The sequence below is a fragment of the Mustelus asterias genome, chromosome 14, assembly GCF_964213995.1.
Source record: "Mustelus asterias chromosome 14, sMusAst1.hap1.1, whole genome shotgun sequence".
Taxonomy (NCBI): domain Eukaryota; kingdom Metazoa; phylum Chordata; class Chondrichthyes; order Carcharhiniformes; family Triakidae; genus Mustelus; species Mustelus asterias.
In genome coordinates this window covers 69,853,767-69,876,281 of record NC_135814.1, presented here as the reverse complement: position 1 = coordinate 69,876,281, position 22,515 = coordinate 69,853,767, and the positions used below count along the sequence as shown (strand labels likewise).

Genomic DNA, 22,515 nt, shown 5'->3' with positions numbered 1-22,515 from the left:
CTTTTAGCAACCCAGCCATGAACTGCCAGAAACAAAATAAGTTAAAAACAAAGAGTCAGTCCAGATACACAAACCCATGACCTGTGTTATGAAGGAAACTTCCTAACATTCCAGTACTGGGCCACTGAATCCTGAGTTTCTCAAGAGCTTGTGAAATCAGAAGGCTGCCATTCTATTTATTGTACAGTTAACCACCATTGGTTTCTGATCACTTCCACGCCTATATTTTATTGCTTTGAAGTCAAATATTATTCACATTTTATATTCAATGTACATCAGAAGTATTAAATATGAATAGTTTAACATGAAAATTTTCCTGCTATTATATTCATTTTTTGTACAAAAACAAAAAATATTCAAACAACTGGGCATCTCTCTCGTACTATGGTACGAGATGTAGTTATATATCCAGCACCCATTCCTCCATGACCATACATTGATTCCCCATCATTGAATGCATTAAGCTTCAAATTGTTTTCTAGAAATCACTCAAAAGCCCTGTTCCACCTTATTTCTGCAGCCTGATTGAGCCTCAGTCTCCCAAACTCTCTAATCTTTAGATTCTTACTAGTGTGCATTCGCTAATCCTTTTGTCCACTATTGGTGGCACATCCTTCAGCCAGCTTGACTCTACTACCTGCCACTATCTCTGTAAAATAACACTTAATGTGCGTAAACTCTTGGATAGACAAATGTCTTTTCAAACACTAACATACCCTCATGCATTTGTTTTCTGAATTAACCACAGCCTATGGGAACTGCACAGATTTCTTATACATTGTAGACTGTGCCATTTTAACTGCATGTGTAACCTTTGCCCCAGTTATTGAACTCTATAGGGATTTTTGATTTTATCAATTTGTACCCCACCCATATTCGTTGCGTGAGCCCCAACAGAATGAATTGTGAACAGAGTCCACATCTGGCACATTTACACTCTGAAAAAAACCCAATCTCAGTTAATTACACTGGTAAAAGGACCATGATTTTGAAGATTGGAATTTTCTACTCATTCAAAATACACAAGAGTAAATTCCACCTCATGCTTGGCCCATTTTGACACTGGCAACATATCTGTTGCCTTTTCAAAATGTTTCGTTCCTTTGCAAGCTTTATGCTTCACACATTTGCTCCACTGTGTCACTCAGAAACTGGTGTGCATATTACATGAATGTTTGAAACTGCCTGACATTATATTAGTGTGCCATCAAGTTATTTTCAAGTACGCCATCAAGGTTTGGTCAGAATCTGCAAACATCATTCATATCTTCAATTAACAGAAGGATCATTTTGGGATGGGAAAACCGCACACTAATATACTAAACCATACATTACCTCGGTTTTTATTCGTTTGGGCGACGATTCATCTTGTTCTGCACATCTAGACCTGCAGTTAAATACACACAAGCAGCTTTATAAATCTAACAATGTGAAATGTTAAATGTCAGGTAAAGAAAAAGGGAAATCAAATACAAATATCTAGAGTTTAAAAATGAAAGCCCTCACCTGGAGGTTTTATAGGTGTATTTGTAGGTTACTTCTCGGGAGACCTGTCGAGCTAATGTAAATAGTTCATCTCTCCGAGTGAGCAATGCGTTATCCTTTGTACAGAGTTGAGCAGCTGCTTCATTAACAGTTAGCTGTAAACAAATGCCAAATTATGAGTTCAGGGCTACTTTAATGGATCAGCTGTTTGAAGAGTGAGTATTGGACCCATACTGAGCAGAAAGATTAGATCTCCAGTCCATAATGAGTCAGTTGGCCTCAGCTGGGCTGTGAAGAGCTACTGCAACAACAATGACTACTTTAAACAACTGTGTGTGTTAAGCACTTTGAGATGTTTCTGAGCAACATTAAGCATCATGTAAATGCAAGTTCTCTATTACAATCCATGTTAGCAGGGCTGGGGGGCAGACAGCATCTTCTGTTTTTAACTCAGATGATGCAACTTCAGTTAGATTTTCAAGAAAGGTGGCAACAGTTAACAGCAGTTATTTCTGGAAACATACATGTGCAAGTCATGGTGCAGTGGAAAGTAGACTTCCAAGATTGGAACTGAGGTATTTAATTGGGGCAAACATGCTAGACGCACCTCTACATGTGCGGATAGTTTTACATTATAAGTACGCCCTCAATTAAAAGGTTGCTTTTAATAATGGGAAAAGATCAAGACTATGTGAGTTATTTTAAGTGTATTCTAGATGAAATGTAAGCTCAAGTAAACGAATGGTAAATTTTACATAAAATAAAATGAAATTATGCAATAGCTGTTTGTTAAAATTTTTAAAATCTGTTATAATTTTATAACAAGCGGATCATCCAGATTTGCGCCAACATTTTTATTTTTTAAAAAACTAATTCAAGGGACACTGACAAGGCCAGCATTATCACCCATCCCCATTTGCCCTTAAGATGTTGATGAACTGCCTTCTTGAACTGCTGCAGTTCATGTGGTGAAGGTAAACCCACAGTGCTGTTAAAGAAGGAGTTCCAGGATTTTAGTTTTCTCCTGTATCTGCTGCCCTCGTCCTTCTAGATGGTAGCTGTCGTGGGTGGGGAAGGTGCTTGAATGACAGCCAGTTTAACAGTGCTTGCCATTGAGTAAAGGAGTGAATTGTTCAGCTACTTGTGGCGAGAAAAAGATACCATGTGATTTTCAAATCACAAGTTTGCATCACGCCCGCATGAGCTTTGCAAAAACAGCAGCTTGCCCTCAACCTCCCAGTGGAGTTTCATGAAATTTTTGCATTTGCGTGCTAATTTACAATTAAACTGACCACAAAAGTTAAAGCTGCTACTTAACAGAGCAAGTATCATTTGTTTAAAAGAATGAAGAAATTTATGTTCCAAGAACACCAATCAACCTCTCCATCCTGGTAAAAGGAACAAAGTAAGCCATGGAGTCTCATTCCTACACATAATTCACTACTTTTAGTTTGCATACCTTTCTTTAATCCAACCTGTAATTTCCTCTCTTTCTTCACTAAAGTTTTCCCCATTTCTTTCTTCATTGTTCCTACAGGTTGAGATAAACTATTGGCCCTGTTGTTCAATGTTTCAAATCTCCATTACATTATTCATGCTGTTAGTTCACATTTCCAGAACAAACCTTTTTGTGCTGAGTGGAGTAAAAGTGTATCCATGCGCACAGCCCCCTCCCCCACCCCCCCAGCAAAATTTGGAGCAAATCATGAAAAATGACTTGCTTAAGAAGCTGTGTTCAAAAAAAGACTAAGGTTTAGTCTAGATAACAAAATTACTGAACATTGTGTTTTCTTATAGATTCATTACTACTATATATAGATAATTCTGCAAAAGTGGTAAACAATTCTTGACTATTGTTATATCTACAGGTCTTGATATAAAACATTAAGAAATATGAAGCCAACATCAGCAACAATGCAGTCCTATCCCTGAAAGTACTCTTGTTTACAATATGCTGATGTCCAATCTAACAGGCAAATTAGTGGGACTCATGCGGTTTTGACAAAACTATGACTTTCTCACACCCAAATTGTCGTTAGACCATTATTAGTTTTGTTTAGGGCAAGGTTAGCAGGGAACTTTATGCAATTTACCTTTTGTATCAAGGTCAGATTATTTTTTTTGTTAATTACTCAGACAACTTTTATTGGAAAGAAAGATTAGAACACTAATGACTAAACTACTTGCTTTGCACATTCTTGTAACAGATCTGACTACCCAAGGCAGACAACACTCCCACCCACTACGAACATATGCATGAAGGTCTGTCATTTCTAAACTAGGGCGGGAGCTGAAATTCTGCCCACTTTTCAATACAGAAGTACGTGCCTAGTCTGATTGTGGCGAAACACCGACATGAAAGAAATTGTGGGCTCTACCTGGTTTACTGAAGGACTGCAAATACAAAATGCTGTAAAGAGAACAACATAAAAGAGTGGAGCATGAGATAGCAAAATTTATGTACCTCATGAAGTGTAAGATGTTTTCCATCCTTCCTTTTGGAATCAAACCGACCGTATATTGCACTATATTTTCGGATTTCTTCTTCTTTGTGAGGGTCACCATCAGTCATGTCAAAGATGTGACTAATCATTTTTGCTAACTTCTTATTGGTTTTTAAAAATTCTCTCACTTCATTTCTGTCTGCTTTTGGAATGCCTTGAATCAAACGCTCAACAGATTCTGTAATTGCAACGACTGCAGCAGCATCAAGAATTTCACCATTTTCTTTTGGTGAAGATGGAGATGCAGGATCAGCAGGGGAAAGACTCTGTTCACTCTCAGTAGTGGAATGCCCTTGCCAGAACCGTAGTTCACTGCATATTTGCAGTGGTGAATTCCCTGCCATGCCAGATTTATTAGGTCCCAGTCCCTGACTGCACATGGTAGTTAAGCATTTTGGAAACTTCACAGGAGGATCCCGGAGGTTACTGTTTCTTTCATTACTGTTAGCATTTGACGCAGGAAAAGCAGCTGAGCTCTCAGATATTTTGAACAGTGGGATGCTGCTGACTGGGAGAGAGTTCAGGGGTTGATTGAAAACGGAGGGATTTGTCACCCAGTCTCTCAAAGCTTTTTGCAACCTCCTGACATGCAGAGGTTTGCTAGCCATGCCAACCAGGGCCATGATTTCCAAGAATTCCTCCTCCCCTGCTTCACAGAGCTGCTGTACATCGTCTCCCCCTTGCTGAATGAAAGCATCATAATAAGACAAGAGATTGGCTCGCTGTAGAATGCGATAGAGTTGCAGTTCACCAAGGGTCCTTGGTAAAGAAGCTGCCATGACCAAATGCAACACCTGTATTTAAAAAAAGTTGAAAGCCGTTTGTAGAATAAATGTCAGACGTTGGCCATTAAACAATGAATTCTGAGATACATTCATACCATATTCCACCTCTGTCTGTAGGTAGATACAGGCTCTGCTTGTTTGGAACACAGACAGACATTCTCGAAAGATCACAGCCCAATAACTTACAGTATTATGCTATATGATATGACTGAACCATGAGATTACCCAAGTGTTAACTAAATATATTTATGGCTTTTAATTTAATATTGCTCTTAAAGATACAAGTGTAATGCCCATTAAATTGAACAGTAAATGATATTTTCAATCTAAAACATTCCACACAAGTATTTCTAAAATGTTCCAACGGAAAATACAAAAAGCAAGATTCCAGAGTGCTCCCTAAGAAAAAAAATATTTATTGTTTGTTGTCTTATTTTTACCAAAACTGTGTTGACGACAATATTGGCGGCGATATTGAATCACCGTGAGGGAATTGCATTTATCATAGTAAAGTCAACAAATCAGAGTGCTTCTGCACTCGAACCATTTCAATAGCATGCGTCACAAACTAAACTCCTCCCAGTGTTTCAAAATGGTCTGTACGCAGGTGTGGTAACAAAAGAAAATAAGTGCTGCTACTAATTCCAGGATCTGCCCGAGTGTCTGAACCAGTTGTAGCAGTGATACTGCAGGCAGTATTAAAAGGAGCAACTGGAGGCAAGTAGTCATCGCCAAATTTGAACTTTTAAATCCAAGAGGCCCACTGATAAGTTATTGAGGTCTCAGTCAAATGCAATGATTGTATTCCTTTCCTAGTTGATATCAGCAATTAAACTTTTTTTTGACACACAAGAAACATAGTCAACTCCCTAAGCACATTTTTTTTTATTTAGGGACACGAGTAGACCATTCAGCCTCAAGTCTGTTCTGATTATTATTCATATTTAAATGCCAATCAGCAATGGAAATGGATAGCAAGACATATATGTTAGCTTATCTACAAACTGTGGGGAATTGGAGTATTACTTACAGAACTATAGACAAAAAAGACATTATCTGCATTGCACCTATTTATTGAAAGCTCCTTCTCCAAGGCAAAGAAACAACTAAGTCTGGTTTTTTTCCCCCTTCTACTACTAGGGTTACAAACCCATTACCATCCCGCACACTGATCTCACCAAAAGCTAAAACCTATCAGTCTCATTCAGTGGACATGTTCACCTCAACTGTCTTTATAAATCCACATCAGGTATATGCACTCGAAACACACTCTTCAATTTGCCAGACTACAGGAGTTTATATAAATAATGTGTCCAATAAAATGTTGCAGGTGAAGTGATAAACTTAAAACATTTTGTTAACTTACTCAAGTTGGAGCTGGGCTTAAAATCAAAAACAATTCCAATTATTTCATAGAATTCCTAAAGTGCAGGAGGAGGCCATTCACTCATCAAGCCTGCGCCAACAACAATCCCAGCCAGGCCCCTATCCCCATAACCCCATGTATTTACCCTCCTAGTCTCCCTGACACCAAGGGGCAATTGAGCATGGCCAATCCAACTAACTGGCACATCTTTGGAGTGTGGGAGGAAACCACCCAGAGAAAACCCCACACAGACATGGCGAGAACATGCAAACTCTATACAGAGTCTCCCGAGGCTGGAATTGAACCAGGAGTCCTTGGCGCTGAGGCAGCGGTGCTAACCACTCTGCCAGTGGTTAGCTGCCCATTTAAGGAGTACCACCCTTAAATAAATCAGTAGATTGGAAAAGGATAGAAGACAAAATATAAACTTCTCTTTTAAAGCTTTGCGTTAAACAGTTAACAATAAGAGTGCATTGCAAGACACAAAGTAGTAAGGTTCCTGTTGTCAATAATTAAAGCAGAACACATCAAGTAACATAGATGTTTGGTTGGACACGGGGAAAAGAACTCTGCCTCGAGTTAAAAGCTCTCTGAATTCAAGACCTACTCCAGCACTTGATGATCAAGAAAGGTGCATTTACAATGCAGCCAAACAAGTTGAGCATCAACCTGAAAATCCTACTAACACATGCCAATGGAAAGGTGGTAAGTAAACGAGAGCTCTTGGTTAGCCAAGTGATGGAAAGAACGTTGGAACCTCTACCTTCACTATCCACACGTAAAAAAGTGCATGTTGCCATGGCAACTCGCACTCGCCAGTGAACTAACACACCACCACCACAAATCAGCATGCATACCGATTGGAATTTCCTACTTTATACAGATACTGAGTTTATTCAGCTAAAAAGATCAACAGGAGGAATTTCACCCCAAAGACTTTAGCTATCAAGCCAATACAACAAAATTTCAACAACTTACAAAGTTATTCAAATCCTTGATTATGTTGCAAACTCAAATATACCCATGGCCAATTTATAATGTGCAGCATGAGCATTTGTCCCAGCACTACTGACCAGCCATTCAAACTGATCATTGCTTCCAGTTTGTCCTGCATGTATAATTATATCATACAGTAAATCTAATTCCATGCTAAATAATAAAATACATCTGATTTCTACCAGTTTTAAGCTCCAATATAAATACCAAATGCCACATTCCTATCCTCTACTGCGTCAGCATATTACTTTAAACATTTTCATCCTCCTATCACCTTAACTCTTTCCTACCTCTGCAACCTCCATTATATATTATTTTGAATGATGTCCCCTCCTTTCTCCCACTTGTGAAAAAGCTTTAACTTACCATGCCCTTGAAATCCATAATGCTTCATCTAGACATCAACTTCTCCTACTTCTCTCTCCACCTTTGAAAACCTTTTCACCATTTTTGGTCAATGAATCCTCCCAACTTCAGTTCATTATCCATAAAAATATCTCAGTCACATGAAAAAACGCTAAATAGGCAAGTTACTGTTGCTACAAATTTACTTATCTAAAGAGTTCCTTCTCCGGTTTTGATAAACGCTGCCTATTTATCTTATTCTTGCTAATTTTGAGCTGAAGCAATGGAGATCAGATGCCTTTTCTCAAATTGAGCAGATTTAACCGCAAATTTTTCTACCTGTTCTCATTAAAAAGTGACAAGTAGGGGTTCATTTGTAAAATATCAAAAAAATCATACGAAGAATATATAAACACTATTAATCAATCTCCTGTGGTGTTGTACACGGAATTGAGACAATGCGTGGACATCAGGAAACATGGGCTTAAAGGTTGGGTTAATGGAACCAGGGGTGTAGACATACTTTAGATAGGTTTTTCTGCAGCAGGGATCTGTGTCTACTGTTAGTTAAACGTGCCCCTGCACCCTTCAGCTTAAAAATATCTTTCCCACCAAAATGCTGAAACCAGGAGTTGATAAACAGGGCATTTGGTACCCAAGGACAATTGACAGGGTATCTCCTCAAACATACTGGTAAAAAGGATTGGGAAATAAACATAGGAGGCAGTGAATTAAAGGAACATTAGTTAAATTGCCTAAAAATAATTTGCAAAAGGAATTCCATGCCTTTGATACTTTCAATGGTAGAAAGGTTCACTGGAAGTCCTCTGCTAACAACAATTAGAGCAAGCACTTGCAAATTGCTACTTTAAAATATCTGCACTAGATTTGTACAGTGTTGATTTACTCTGCAAATCCAGCAACTTCACAACAAATCTGAAATACTGGGCTGAACTGCAGGGGAGTGGGGGTAAATAGGGCACCAGGACATAGGCATTGTTTCCAGCCAAATGGAGGGGAGGATGGGAAGGCTCATCCTTGACATGACCCCTGCGTGAAATTCAGCCCAACATCTTCACAAAGTTATCAGCAAAGCAGCACAGTTCGCATCATGTTTTGGATATTGGCATTTAACTTGTGCATTTTCCTTTTGCCTGAAGCTCCAGTACCATTTATGCAAAGGCAATGGTAAATGTCATTAGCCTCACCATTATTTTGACAACAAAATCTGGTCCAGAAGTTGAAAAAATACTCAGTCCCTCATATGAAAGTAATATTATGTTATTTATAGGCTGTCAATTAATTGAAGTTAATTTCTTGTGATTGACAATTGGTAATAGTGGAAGGTACCTAAGTAATGCAGTGTTTCGGAAATAGAGACTTCCAAAAGAGATATCTATGTTTCAAAACGTTTTGCCTTCAAACACCACCCAACCTTTCTTGGTTTTCAAATGTAAAATGATTTAGGTTTAGCTAATGATGAATCCTTTGGTGCATGTTTCACAGCTGTTCAACTCAAGTGGGGAGACGTGTAGGATTAGATGGTAAGAAAATGAAAATAAAGGAGTCAGTCAGGGAGCATTAGAGTTTGCTATTTGATTTTTTTTTAAAAACCATCCCCAACTGCCCTTGGGAAGGTGATGGTGAGCCACCTCATTTCAGAGGGCAGTTAAGAGTCAACTGCACTTGCTATGTTGTGGGTGGTCAAAGATGCTAGTTTCACTTGGTATGTTGGATAAGAATTTCACTTTTTTAAAAAAAAGACTAATGTGGTATGGAACCATCTTTGGAAAAAGTAGGACTAACAAATTAAAAAAGGTAATCATGGCTAATATGGAACAATATTTACCAGAAAGCACACAAAATGGAATTAAACTGAAGCATTATGAAATGAAGCACTAAGTGAGGTATTTTTGAATGGGAGGTTTACCTTCAAAGAGAGAAAGACAAGTTACTTGTACATGCTACCAGAGTTCCAGTATCTTTCACAATGAATAATTCACTTTTTGAACTGTCTATATAATTCCATATAATAATAGCATCAGTAACTTGAATCAGATAGATGCAGTAGATGCATCAACCACATGCAACTGAAACAAAAATGAATAGATTAAGCGAACGAACTTGATCTGGGGGCAGCACAATAATTTAAACTGCTGCCTCACAGCACCAGGGGCCCAAGTTCAATTCCTGGCTTGGGTCACAGTGTAGAACTTGCACGTTCTTCCCTGTTTCTGCGTGGGTTTGCTACGGCTGTTCCAGTTTCCTACTACGGTCCAAAAGACGTGCGGGTTAGGTGGATTGGCTATGCTAAATTGCCTCCTAGTGTCAGGGAGACCAGCTAGGGTAAATGCATGGGGTTATTGGGATAGAGCCCGGGTGGGATTGTGGTCGGTGCAGACTCGATGGGCCGAATGGCCTCCTTCTGCACTGCAGGATTCTATTCCATGATTCTATGTGCTGGTTAGGTGCATTGGCCACGCTAAATTCTCTGTATCCAAACAGGCGCTGGAGTGTGGCGATTAGGGGGATTTTCACATTTGTTAATTTAATCCTACTTGTGACACTAATAAATAAACTTTAAACACTTTAATCAAAACATTAAATCACAACCATGTTTTTAAATTTTGGGCAGCCCTAATTGTGCAATGGCAATACAAAGCATTTGGGGAGCAGTGTTAGTTCCAGCACAATAATTTCTCCTGAGCAGAGGTCAAGGCACTAGAAGACACAAGATTAAGGTGCTATAGCACAACCATTGGAGAGAAGGCATATTTGATGGAAAAAGTTGAATCTACACAAGCATAACTGTGTGAAAAAAGTGACAAGTAGGTTTTGTAAACAGGAAGTATATGAAGATGAGTTTTGATTTTTAAAATCTTAGATATTACATGACTTTAGAAAATTTCACACACCTTTAAAAAAAACTTATTGGCTTTAGGTGTCACCTGCAAACGTTGTTAAAAACAACAAATATTTATATATGTGAACATGTGACATCTAGTGTCAAAAAGCAGGATTATACCAACTTTGTTGTAATTATTCTAAGAAAAGCAACTAACAAGAGATAGAGTCTAATTTCTCCACTCACTATTTTGAGGTGTTTATGCAATGCAGGTACAAAGCTCAATATTAAGTTGCACCTTGAGAAGAGTTAATTTGCTGGTCTACAGGCTGAAAATAGGATAAGCTAGGATTAAAAGCAGCAAAAACACAGGCTAAAATTTGTGAATATTTTGCACTTTTTGCAAAGCATTGTCTTTGATTTACAAGTCAATAAAGCAATGCCGAAGATCTCTGCATTAAGCTCATGTTCTTCAAATTACACTGGCGCCCACTACTACATGTCCAGTGAACAATGACAGCTTCAATGGCTTATTGCTACGTTCGCACCAGACTTTGGATAAATGTGAAATCACTAAGCCTGGCCATTTAGTTATTTTATGCATCGTCTCCCTCTCCTGAAGAGATGGCAGCTCAGTCTCAAGTCTGTCTTCACCCAAAATTCACTAGTATACATTTCACCAGGGATAACTGGAAAGTGAAGAGGGATGCAAATCTGCTGATTTCCCCTCCCTACAGGCTGATTAAAATGCTCCTACTATCTCCAGACCCCAGCTGAGATCAGCAATTTCAGCACCAACTATTAAAACAAGATCCTTTTGGACTGCACAGCTCACTTCCATGCTGTGCCATCAGGTGCAAGGTAATTTTTGGTGTGCATCAAAACTGTGTCACAGGTGGCCATTTGATCCACTGCTTCTGTACCCATGTCACCTCTTCAAGAACTATCCACTCCAATCCTATTTTCCCCGAGAGAGATATTGCTGGCATTCATTGCAAAATGATGTGGAGATGCCGGCGTTGGACTGGGGTAAACACAGTAAGAAGTCTGACAACACCAGGTTAAAGTCCAACAGGTTTATTTGGTAGAAAAAGCCACAAGCTTTTGGAGCCCCAAGCCCCTTCTTCAGGTGAGCGAGGACTCATGTTCACACGAGGGGCTTGTTGTTAGATTTCTTACTACATTCATTGCAAAAGGCAGGCATATTCAGAACCAAATTGTATAAGCAGTCATTTATCTTGTCACTATTTGGAACAGCAGCCTCATCGTGGTATATACAATATTTTCAACACAGTTAAGGAGTTTTGGAAATTCACTGGAGATTTAGATACAGGTTAACCAACATCTAATTTCAAGGGCAGCACGGTGGCACAGTGGTTAGCAGGGACTCGGGTTCAATTCTGGCCTCGGGTCTGTGTGTGGAGTTTGCACGTTCTCCCCATGTCTGCGTGGGTTTCCCCCCGGGTGCTCCAGCTTCCTGCCACAGTTCAAAGATGTGTGGGTTAGGTTGATTGGCCATGATTGTCCCTTAGTGTCAGGGGGATTAGCAGTGTAAATATGTGGCATTACGGGGCCTGGGTGGGATAGTTGTCGGTGCAGGTTTGATGGGCCAAATTGTCTCCTTCTGCACTGTAGATTCTATGATAAGTTAACACGGCAACTGAAGAGGCCAACGAATTATGCTTTTTCTGCACAATGACACGAAGCAGCTGCCCACACACAGACAGTGGCCACTGTGCACCTCTCTGGACCTGTCTGACAGAAATAAAAAGGAGGCACAGCCTTCAGTCACCGCTCCAGGCATCAGCCTCTCCCACACTTTGTTCTTCTGATGTCTAAATATTTTCTCATCAATCTCAAACAAACCGAGACAATTCTACGTAGATTTATTTAAATAATTTCTTATTCACATCTTTGACCTAGCTTCGTTCCACGGAATAATATGTTAAAAGGTGTAGGTGGGATTGAAGTCCTCCGCCCCCACCATCCCAAGTAACTCCTGTGGCTTTCGGAATAGTTATTTAATAAATCTAAGCGAAGAGGGAGAAATATATGGGTTTGCGGTAATGTAACTACTTTTAAACAAGTAAATTGAACACATACCTACATGACAAATGTTAAATCTAACGCGCGCATACTGTATTTGGTAAAAAAATAAACGTTTGATTTAAAAATGTAGTCGATTTTGCTTTCAAATTCCTTTTTTTCTCTCTCTCCCCTCGCACTACTGCAGCTTTCACGCCTACTTGAGTCCATAGTATTGGAGCTCTTTGGGAATCACCCACACAAAATCCACCCTCTCCTTCCGGCATAAAAAGGACCGCACAAGCCGGGATTTTAAAAAAAAAGTACATCTTTTTAAACTTCTCCCCCTCCCTCCAGCAAAAAAACAAGAAAACATCACTCATGAGGGTGGACGATAAACATCATCAAGTACAACAAATGACAGCCAGAGAGACCCCCCCCCATGTGCAGCGAGTTGCCTGCAGAATGACGGCCGGACCTACCTGGTGCAGAGTGCGCTGCCGCCCTCCCTCAGCTTGCTTTCCGTCTGTGTTGTGTGTGTTATCTGGAGCAAAGTGTAGAACTTTCTCTCTCTCTTTCGATGTCCCAGTCAGGACAGCATTGACAAGAGAGGGGCTGCTTCCCTGTGACCGCGCCAATATTCCAGACAGGGGAAAGGAGGGGGTGTGGAGAGGAGTTGGTGTGAGGGAGGAGGCGGTGGAGACAACTCCTCAGTCCCCGGACTCTACTGTTGCATTTGAAGAGCAGTGCGGACGCCCAGATGTCTCAACTTGCGCGCCCGGGTCTTCAGCAGATGGTGGAGGGGGGGGGTTTCGATTTTTTTTCCCCCTTCCCCCCCTCGCTCTCTTTCTCTGGCTCTCAACTTTCCCCCTATGTGAGTGTGCGTCTCTGTCAGCCTCCTCCCCCTCCAGCCTGTATGGGATATTCCGGTCTTGCTCATACTCACTCCCACACGGCCAGCGTGACGCAGATCCTGGCGTGGGAGGACGCGGGCCGTGGGAGGCTGGTGGAAGGAATACCAAACATAACTAGTGTAGCGACAAAATGTAGTGAAGTCAGCTTGTTACCAGCTGAGCATTAGCTACAGGGACTGTTTATCACTTCTATTTATAAGTCTCCCATTCTGTGAAGTAACGTATATACACATATTCACACACACACTCCTCCGGCTCGCAGTGTTTCAGGGTCCGGGGAGGTCGATCTTTACAGTGCACATGTGCTAACACCTCATACTGAGGGGAAGGTCTGCTCTCAAAAGGCTTGTGCTGGGGAGGGCCCCTAGTGTTCGACTGACATCTAATGTACAGTTGCTGTGCTCATTTAACTATGTCTACACAGTCCCTTTCTACAAGCAGATGTCGATGCCACGTTTGTATTGGTAAACACCATCCCTCTTCCTCCTCCCCCCCACCCCCCGGCAAGGAAGGACACTTATAGCTATACTGATCTTGGGACCCTCAAAATTCAGCAATGTATCCGGAAATCGGTTCGCCTCGCCTTGTCAATGCCACAATCCGAAGTTTGGAACAAGTTGCAGGGTTTAACAGATATGGAAGTTCTGCAAAGAAATCCATCTCCAATTTACTCTGCTCAGAACTTGGGTGGCATTTTTTTTAAAAAGGAGAGAAAATTGGCAATGGCCAGATGAATGTTGTCTCAGTTGAGAGCGCGTTTGTGTCACTCTGGATTCGGTATTAACCAGCATAACGTGACTCGAGCTCGTCAGCCTCACGCAAGTGATCTAGATCTAGCTCTATGTTGTGTTACCTCCGTTTTTGTTGGCCAATTATCAGATTAACAACACCAGGTTAAAGTCCAACAGGTTTCATAGAAACCCTAGAGTGCAGAAGGAGGCCATTCGGCCCATCGAGTCTGCACCGACCACAATCCCACCCAGGCCCTACCCCCACATATTTACCCGCGAATCCCTCTAACCTACGCATCTCAGGGGCAATTTTAACCTGGCCAATCAACCTAACCCGCACATCTTTGGACTGTGGGAGGAAACCGGAGCACCCGGAGGAAACCCACGCAAACACGAGGAGAATGTGCAAACTCCACACAGACAGTGACCCGAGCCGGGAATCGAACCCAGGACCCTGGAGCTGTGAAGCAGCAGTGCTAACCACTGTGCTACCGTGCCGCCCTATTTGGTTTATTTGGTAGCAAAAGCCACACAAGCTTTCGAGGCTCTGAGCCCCTTCTTCAGCAGAGTCGCGGAGCAGAAACTGATAGCCAGGTTCCGCACGCACAAGGACGGCCTCAACCGGGATATTGGGTTTATGTCACACTATTTCACATAAATATTTCTGCTTTTTTCCTCCTGAGTCTTTATCATGCGATCCTAGAATCAGAATTTATGTCACACTATTTGTAACTCCCACAGTTGCGTGGACCTGCAGAGTTTCACTGGCTGTCTTGTCTGGAGACAATACACATCTTTTTAGCCTGTCTTGATGCTCTCTCCACTCCCATTGTTTTGTTTCTTAAAGACTGGATTAGTTGTAAGTATTCGCATTCCAACCATTATTCATGTAAATTGAGTCTGTGTCTTATAAGTTCTGTTTGTGAACAGAATTCCCACTCACCTGAAGAAGGGGCTCAGAGCCTCGAAAGCTTGTGTGGCTTTTGCTACCAAATAAACCTGTTGGACTTTAACCTGGTGTTGTTAAACTTCTTACTGTGTTTACCCCAGTCCAACGCCGGCATCTCCACATCACAATTATCAGATAACAGGCGAAGAAATACATCACAGAAAACAGTACAACAAAAATTACCAACCTTATTCCGTTCCATAGCACTGGGGAAATCCACCTCCTCTCAGTACATGACTGTACATACTTAAAGTTTTTTTTTCATAAAAAACATAGAAAGTTGAAGCTAACTTGGCCAGCTCTCTGCAGTTGAAAACAGAGCCATAAATTCGTGCCAGTGTAGCATTTATTGATATTTTGGTAAAAGTAAACAGTAGCACCGTTTTAAATCTATTCATGACACTGCTATGCAGTGGATTTGAGTTAGAGATGGTCCTGATTTTAAGAGTTACATTTATTTTTGATATCCTGACTGTTGACCAGATTAAAATGGTGGTCCGTCTCAGTGTAAAACGTATGCATTGCGAAGCTAGTTTTCTGTTGTAATTCGCTGCTTAGCGATTACTGGACCTTCTCTGACTCAATGTTGATCATGTACTAGATTTAATGCAAGCTTCAGAATCGAAAATGGAGAAAATACCGAGATTTAAGATAGACAAACCACCAGGATCTGATGGCTTTTGCCACAAGGTATTTAAATAAGTAGGTAAGGAAATTGTAAATTTACTAATCACGATTTCCCAAACTCTCCTGATTCAGGAATTGTACATTCGGATTGGAAAATTACAAGGGTAATTATTTAAGGGTAGAAAAACATAAAGGAGGAAATTGTAGGCCTATTAGTCTATTGCCTGTTCAGAGTCCCTACAATGCAGAAGAGGCCACTTGGCCCATCAAGTCTGAACTGACTCTCCAACAGAGCATCCATCCAGGTCCTCTCCCCCTCCCCATCCCTGCAACTCCACCCATCTACCATGGCCAAACCACCTCACCTGCACATCTTTGTATTGTGGGAGGCAACCGGAGCACCCAGAGTAAACCAACACGGTCACCCAAGACTAGAATTGAACCCAGGTCCCCAGCGCTTTGAGGTAGCTGTACTAACCATTGTGCCACCATGCTGTTGTAGGGAAGTTGTTTTTTTTAAAAATCTGATGAGGGCAAGGTCAGCATCTGTTTCCCATTCCTAACTGCCATTAGACTGAGTGGCTTATTTGCCACATGATTCAACTACATTGTTTTGAGTTTGGAGTCATGTGTAGGCCAGACTAGGTAATCAAATGGGCATTCATGACAAACAACAATAGTTTTATAGTCACCATTACTGGAACTACCTTTCAATTCCAGATTTTAACCACTATAATTGAATTTAAATTCCACCAGCTGTCATGGTGAGATTTGAACCCACAATCCACTAAAACACCATCTCGCCTTAATATTATAGGGACAATGTGGATGAATGTAAACTGCTCAGAGTCAACATAGATTTATAAAGGGTTAAGTCAATTTTATGACCTGTTAACTAATAAGGGAATGGCTATAGACATTTTTATGAACCTCCAGAGAGTGTTTGATACGTTTCCATACAAAGGATTATCAAAACAAAGCACAGAATTGGAAGCAATACGTGTAGGAATTGCTTAGGTAGTATGATAGGAATAACGTGTATTAACTAACATTGGCAGGATGTGACTAGTGGTGTACCTTTAAATGCAGGATCTTTATGTAATCAAAACTTCTCAATCTGGAAAAAAATCTATATAATCTGTCCTTGTATAAACAGGCATAGCAATATAAATGCCAGTTTTGTCAAGAGTCTGGCTTGTGACTTGTTTATATTCATATAATATTAAAGTCTAATTTGGAAGAACTGTTTTGTCCCGAGTTGAATAAACAGGGTTACATCTGATGGCTCGGTATTATTCAAAGCGTAAATACTATTTCCTCAATCTGCCTCTTATAATTTCAGAATCCATCAGCATCCATCATGGAAGAAAATAGCTACCTAACTAACAATTTTATTATGGGTTGAAGTTTCAATAAAACAGCTCCTGCCTTCAGTTTAAGCTTAAGCGGCATCATGCCCCCTGGAGTTAGACTGTGTCGAAACTCTGAATCTGTTATCTTCATCTATAGAATCAATGATGATATATTCTTTTAATTCACTGGCCAGTTTTTCTAATATTTTTCATTCAAATCCAGCAAATCTTCATAGTTAGCACAAAGTATAGTTTTAAATAATTTGTACAGTACCAACTAATCATACTTGCCATTTTACCACACTTAACCAATTCCATCATCTCAGCCACTCTAAATACCACCTCTCTCATGCCATTCAACCCTTTCCTTCCAACACACACTTTCCATCCCAACAATCCTATCCTTCATAGAAACAATCTCTCCGACCAGGGCAACTTTGTTGTTTGGGCTCCCTTTACCTTCCACTGTTTTTATTCTCTACCACCTACCCCAACTTCCCTGCTGCCACCACCAATTGTTGGCAGATGCATGTGTCACATGTTTCAGTCCTTTGTATGCCCCACATGCCTATGTGCCAGGTATCGCCCACCAAATCAAACCCAGCAAACTGGCCCCTTAAACTAACCAATTAAAGCAGTCGAGACATACACAAACTGACTTATTATTATAGATAACATAGCTGAAGGAGTAGAGACCACATATCCAAGTTAGTAGGCACAAGGAATGGTTTATTGAGAGAAAAAATTTGCGATGGGACATTGCGCGTGCAAATTTTGGACCCATGAAAGATAGACCAACATATTTTCTAAATGGAGAAGAGGAGCAGAGAGTTTTAGAAGTCCAATAGAGATCATAAAAAGCTGGTGGACATGTTCAAAAACAATGCCAAGGCTAATGGAATAGCTCAAGAAAGCTGGAATACAAAGGACTGGAAGTTATGTTACTGTTATAGACAGCTTTGGTTAGATTCCATCCGGAGTATTATATTCAAGTCTAGGCACTTCATCATAAGAAGTGTATACTAAAATCTTGAAGGCAGTGTATCTCACATTCAAAATGATGCACGGATAAAAGAATTTAATTTTGACGACTGGCTGCATTGACTACTTCTGTACTGTCGTGAATGTAGAAGATTAAGAGGTAATCTAATGGTGTGTTTTTAAAAAATTCTTTCATGGGATGTGGGTATCACTGGCCAGGCCAGCATTTATTGCCCTTTCCCTAATTGCCATCGAGAAGGATGTGGTGCACCTTCTTGAACCACTGCAGTCCATGATGCTTAAAGACATTGATAAGCCAGATAGAAAGAAACTTGTGGGGTATATAGAACAGAGGTGTAATAACTTAGATAGGTTGCTCAAGAGTGATGCCAGGAAAACACTTGACAGCAAGATTTTCTCTCTTGGAAAACTGTTGAGGCTAGATGAATGAAAAATGTCAACTCAGCTGGATAGATTTTTGTTAGGCAAGAGGGTCAGAGTTATGGAACCAAAGAGGAAGATAGAGATCAGTCATGACCTAATGGAAGGAGCTGAATAGTTTTCTCCTGTACCTATTTGAACTTTGTTGTGCTAGACTGAAAAAAAATAAAGGAATCTAGACAGATTATAAAGCATGGAAATATATTTTAAATACAAATATAAATCAAATTAAATGATTTAACCTGTCAATGTGGAAGATTAGTACCACTACCAAAAATCAAATCCAGGCTAAACTAATAGGATATCTAACATTATCAGTATGGATAGTTGTATACAGTTTGCATTGGGGTGAATGCACAGCATAAACCTTTTACAATGTAGTGATGCATTTGCAGACATGTTGAGAGCCCAGAAAGCAGGCTTGTATAGGAAACTGAAATGTTTAGTTGGCAAAATAGCAAATGATCAGCTGATACAAGGGGCCATGACACATCGCTACCATTCACCTAATCTATGCTATACCAGAGCTGGGGATGTTTGATGCAGAGACCTGTTGGTGATTATATTCTACGCCTCAATATTTGTTTTAATTAGTGCATACTTCAGCAACAAATAACTACTTTCAGCATACTCAATTAATTCCAATCTAGATGTAATAAGGCAAGTCAAACTGCAGAGCTTTCTATTTCGAATGTTAATGTACATCAAGTATGCAATGTGACTTTGCTGGACATTTTACTTTCAGCTGGCCAAAAGATAACTATTGGAGTTAGGTTTTATCTTCTCCAAATTGTCTGGTAGGTTCTATTCCCAAGATTAGAAAGAGAATCAAGTTAAAATAAAAATGCAAGAGAAAGAATGGTGAAAAAACAAGTTTAGCAACAAAGAGTACGAAAAGATGGGTAGAGGTAAGCAGGGAATTTTAATCCCCAAGGATGAATTGATTGTGTCGAGTGGGAAGGTAAAAAAAAAGGAACATCTCAAATCCAACTCCACTTCCAGTATTAACAGAGGCAGTTTGAGGGGCGGTCACCAAATATGCTCTCAGGTGTTGGACAAGTTATTGAAATCAAGAAGTTTGTGTGCGTTTATTTTAGCAGAACTTTTAGTTTAACTCGTGGAAACCAGAATTGCCCAGTCTCATTAATCCCAGCACAAAAGGGAGGCCAGAAAAACCAGCTCCATCAGTGAAGTGATTTTACAGCATTGCTTGTGGGCCCGGAGGAGCAGGAGTGCTTCATTCAGGCCCAGCAAGGTTATGTGCATATGATCAGGCCCCTAGGATCTGCTATACTCTGCCCCTATAATGTGCATCCTAGTCCCTTCATCCACCCCATGATCTTAGGCTTACTTGCCATTTGCTCCCCAGCTGTGTTCCTGCCAGTCACATAAAAAGGTGTTCTACAATTACATTCTGTAGGATATCTAAGAAGTTCTAAGCAGCCAACCATCTTGCCAGCCCCGAGTGGCTAACGTAATTATGTTTTTTAATGTTGAAACATTTTTGTTAATTTTCTAATGTTAGTTGGCTGGATTACTGCAACATTAAGTATTGATCTAGCATTTTGGTACGCAAACTGAAACAGATTTTTTTTAAAAAAGAGGACGCAGGGCCTATCCAGGAAGGATAGATTCTTCTGGCAGCTCAAGAGAATTAAAATAAAAAGTGCTATACCTGATAGAATTAATTTTTCATTCATCTGACCCCTCTTACTTGCAATAAGGAACCACTTTTCTTTTTAAAAGTACCCATCATAAGCACCAAACACACTAATTGATGATCAACTAGTCATAGAGTCATAGAGGTTTACAGCACGGAAACAGGCCCTTCGGCCCAACTTGACCACGCCGCCCTTTTTATTTAAAACACCTAAGCTAATCCCAATTGCCCGCATTTGGCCCATATCCCTCCATACCCATCATACCCATGTAACTATCTAAATGCTTTTTAAAAGATACTAGTGTATGCTGCATGGGAGTATATGATGCACGAGAGTATATGAAAAGGAATAACTAGAACTCTATAGTTATACTACAGAGTACTTACACCTATAGACAAATCTAAGATTTAATTTGATTAACTTTTACCACTTGAAGGCAGCAAGACAGGTTTTGTGGGAAATTTCATTGAGTAAAATCATTGCTGTCAGAGAACGGAAAAATATTTATTTTCATTAGGTGCTTCACTTAGCAGAAATTCTAACAACTAAAACAAAGATTTGAGTAACAGGTACATGAGTTTGTAATTTTCTGTTAAGAAACAAGCTGGTTAAAAAATTCTGCCATCATTAGGAAGTCCAGGTTTTGTCAAATAGTTGAATTCTAAGTACAAGCTACAATTCAATATAAACTTATAAAGAGCAGCTCATGCCTGATTAACTTGATTGAATCTCTGAAGAGGTTCATTCGTTAAGTAGTGGACCAGGAAATGTTGACAGATGTTAGTTTTGGACTTCCAGATGGTATTTGATAATGTCCATCGTAAGTGATTTAGCTAAAATTGAAGTTCATAGACTGAAGGCTGATTGATGATCTAGTTAAGAAATAAGCTGAGCAATAGGAGATAGAGACTTGGGATAATGAGCAGGTAGTCTAATTGGCAAAAACGTAACTAGAAGTGTCCTGCAAGGAATCTCAACTATTTGCTGTATTTATTAATAACTTGGATGATGGAATAAAAAGCCACATATCCAATCTGCGGATGATAAGAGAGCAGTCTAGTTGGAAGCATAACATTACAAAGAAATATTGATAGATTAATGAATAGGCAAAACTGGAAAATTGATTTCAATATAGGCAAATGTGAAGTCATATACTTGGACCTAAAAAGAATAGAACAAGGTACTTTCTAAATGGCAAAAAGCAAGAATTAGTAGAGGTACAAAAAAAGACTTGAACCATTAAAGTATCATGAATGTGTACAGAATTTAAAGGCTGGTCTAGAGGATTAGAATACAATGGGGTAAATGTAACGCGTCAGCTATACAAAGTCACTGTTTGACCACTTCCAGAATACTCCCAAGCAGTTCTGGGCACCACATCTTAGGAAGGATATATTGGCCTTGGAGGAAGTGTAGTTAAGAGTTACCAGCATGAAACCTAGGCTCCAATGGTTAAATTGCAAAGAGAGGATTGTATTCCATGGGATTTAAAAGATTGAGGTGATTTGATCAAAGTTTCAGATAGTCAAAGAGAAAAGGCAAGGTTGATAATGAGAAAATATGTCTGTTCGTTGGCAAGTCTAGCACAAAGGGGCATAATATAAAAATTAGGACTAGTCCTTTCTGGAGTGAAACCTACAAGTAAAGGGTAGAAGTTTGGAATTCTCTTCTGCAAATGGTACTGTGTAGATTGATATGTGGAATGAACGGGTTGTCTAATGGATAGGTTGGGAGTTTAGAAGAGTGAGGGGTAACCAGATTGAAGTATTTAAGATCCTGAATGATATTAACAAAGTTGACATGGAAAGGATGTTTCCTCTTGTGGAGGAGTCTAAAACAGGGGCAGAACCGTTTTAAAACTAGGGGGTCACCCTTATAGGACAAAAAGACGAGGATAATTTTTTTCTGTGTGTTATGCAATTTTGGATCTGCTTCAGAAGGCAGTGGAGGCAGAGTCACTGAACGTTTTTAAGGCAGAGGTAGATAGATTCTTGTTAGGCAAGAGAAACAAAGGTTATTTGGGAGGGGTGGTGGGGATAGGAATGTAGAATTTGAAATGCAAACAGATCAGTTATGATTTTATTGAATGGTGAAACAGGCGTGAGGGGCTGAATGACCTACTTCTGCTCCATTTTGTATGTTGCTATGATAGCTTTGTTAACCAAAGGTAATAAATGGATATGAGGCAAAAGCACATATGGATTTACATTGCAAGTCAGCCATGATCCCATTAAATGCTGAGCAGACCAGGCTTAGGGGATTAATGGCTCACTCCTGTTCCTATGTAATTGTGCACTAACTTTGATCCACCAAATCTCACGGGATCCAGGGTGAGATATCTAAATGGATACAAAATTGGCTTCTTGACAAAAGTTGTAGAGTGTTGTAGGGTGGTTGTAGGGGGTTGTTTTTCAAACTGGAGGCCTGTGACCAGCGGTGTTCCTCAGGAATCAGTGCTGGGTCCTCTGTTATTTCTCATTTATATTAATGATTTGGATGAGAATATAG

The 22,515-nt window shown here is 40.0% G+C and overlaps 1 protein-coding gene across 1 annotated transcript in view; it reads right to left on the bottom strand.

The window, feature by feature from the left end:
• The window catches only part of LOC144503764 (NGFI-A-binding protein 1-like), a 38,088-nt gene extending 24,787 nt beyond the window's left edge, over nucleotides 1–13,301 (bottom strand). Inside the window, exons 1-4 of the mRNA XM_078228606.1 lie at nucleotides 12,834–13,301; nucleotides 3,950–4,783; nucleotides 1,507–1,640; nucleotides 1,336–1,387 (exon numbers count right to left, since the gene is read on the bottom strand). Coding sequence (XP_078084732.1) covers nucleotides 1,336–1,387; nucleotides 1,507–1,640; nucleotides 3,950–4,768 — 1,005 coding nt within the window. The 5' untranslated portion in view covers nucleotides 4,769–4,783; nucleotides 12,834–13,301. The remainder of the gene's footprint in view (nucleotides 1–1,335; nucleotides 1,388–1,506; nucleotides 1,641–3,949; nucleotides 4,784–12,833) is intronic.
• Between the last annotated feature and the right edge of the window lie 9,214 nt (nucleotides 13,302–22,515).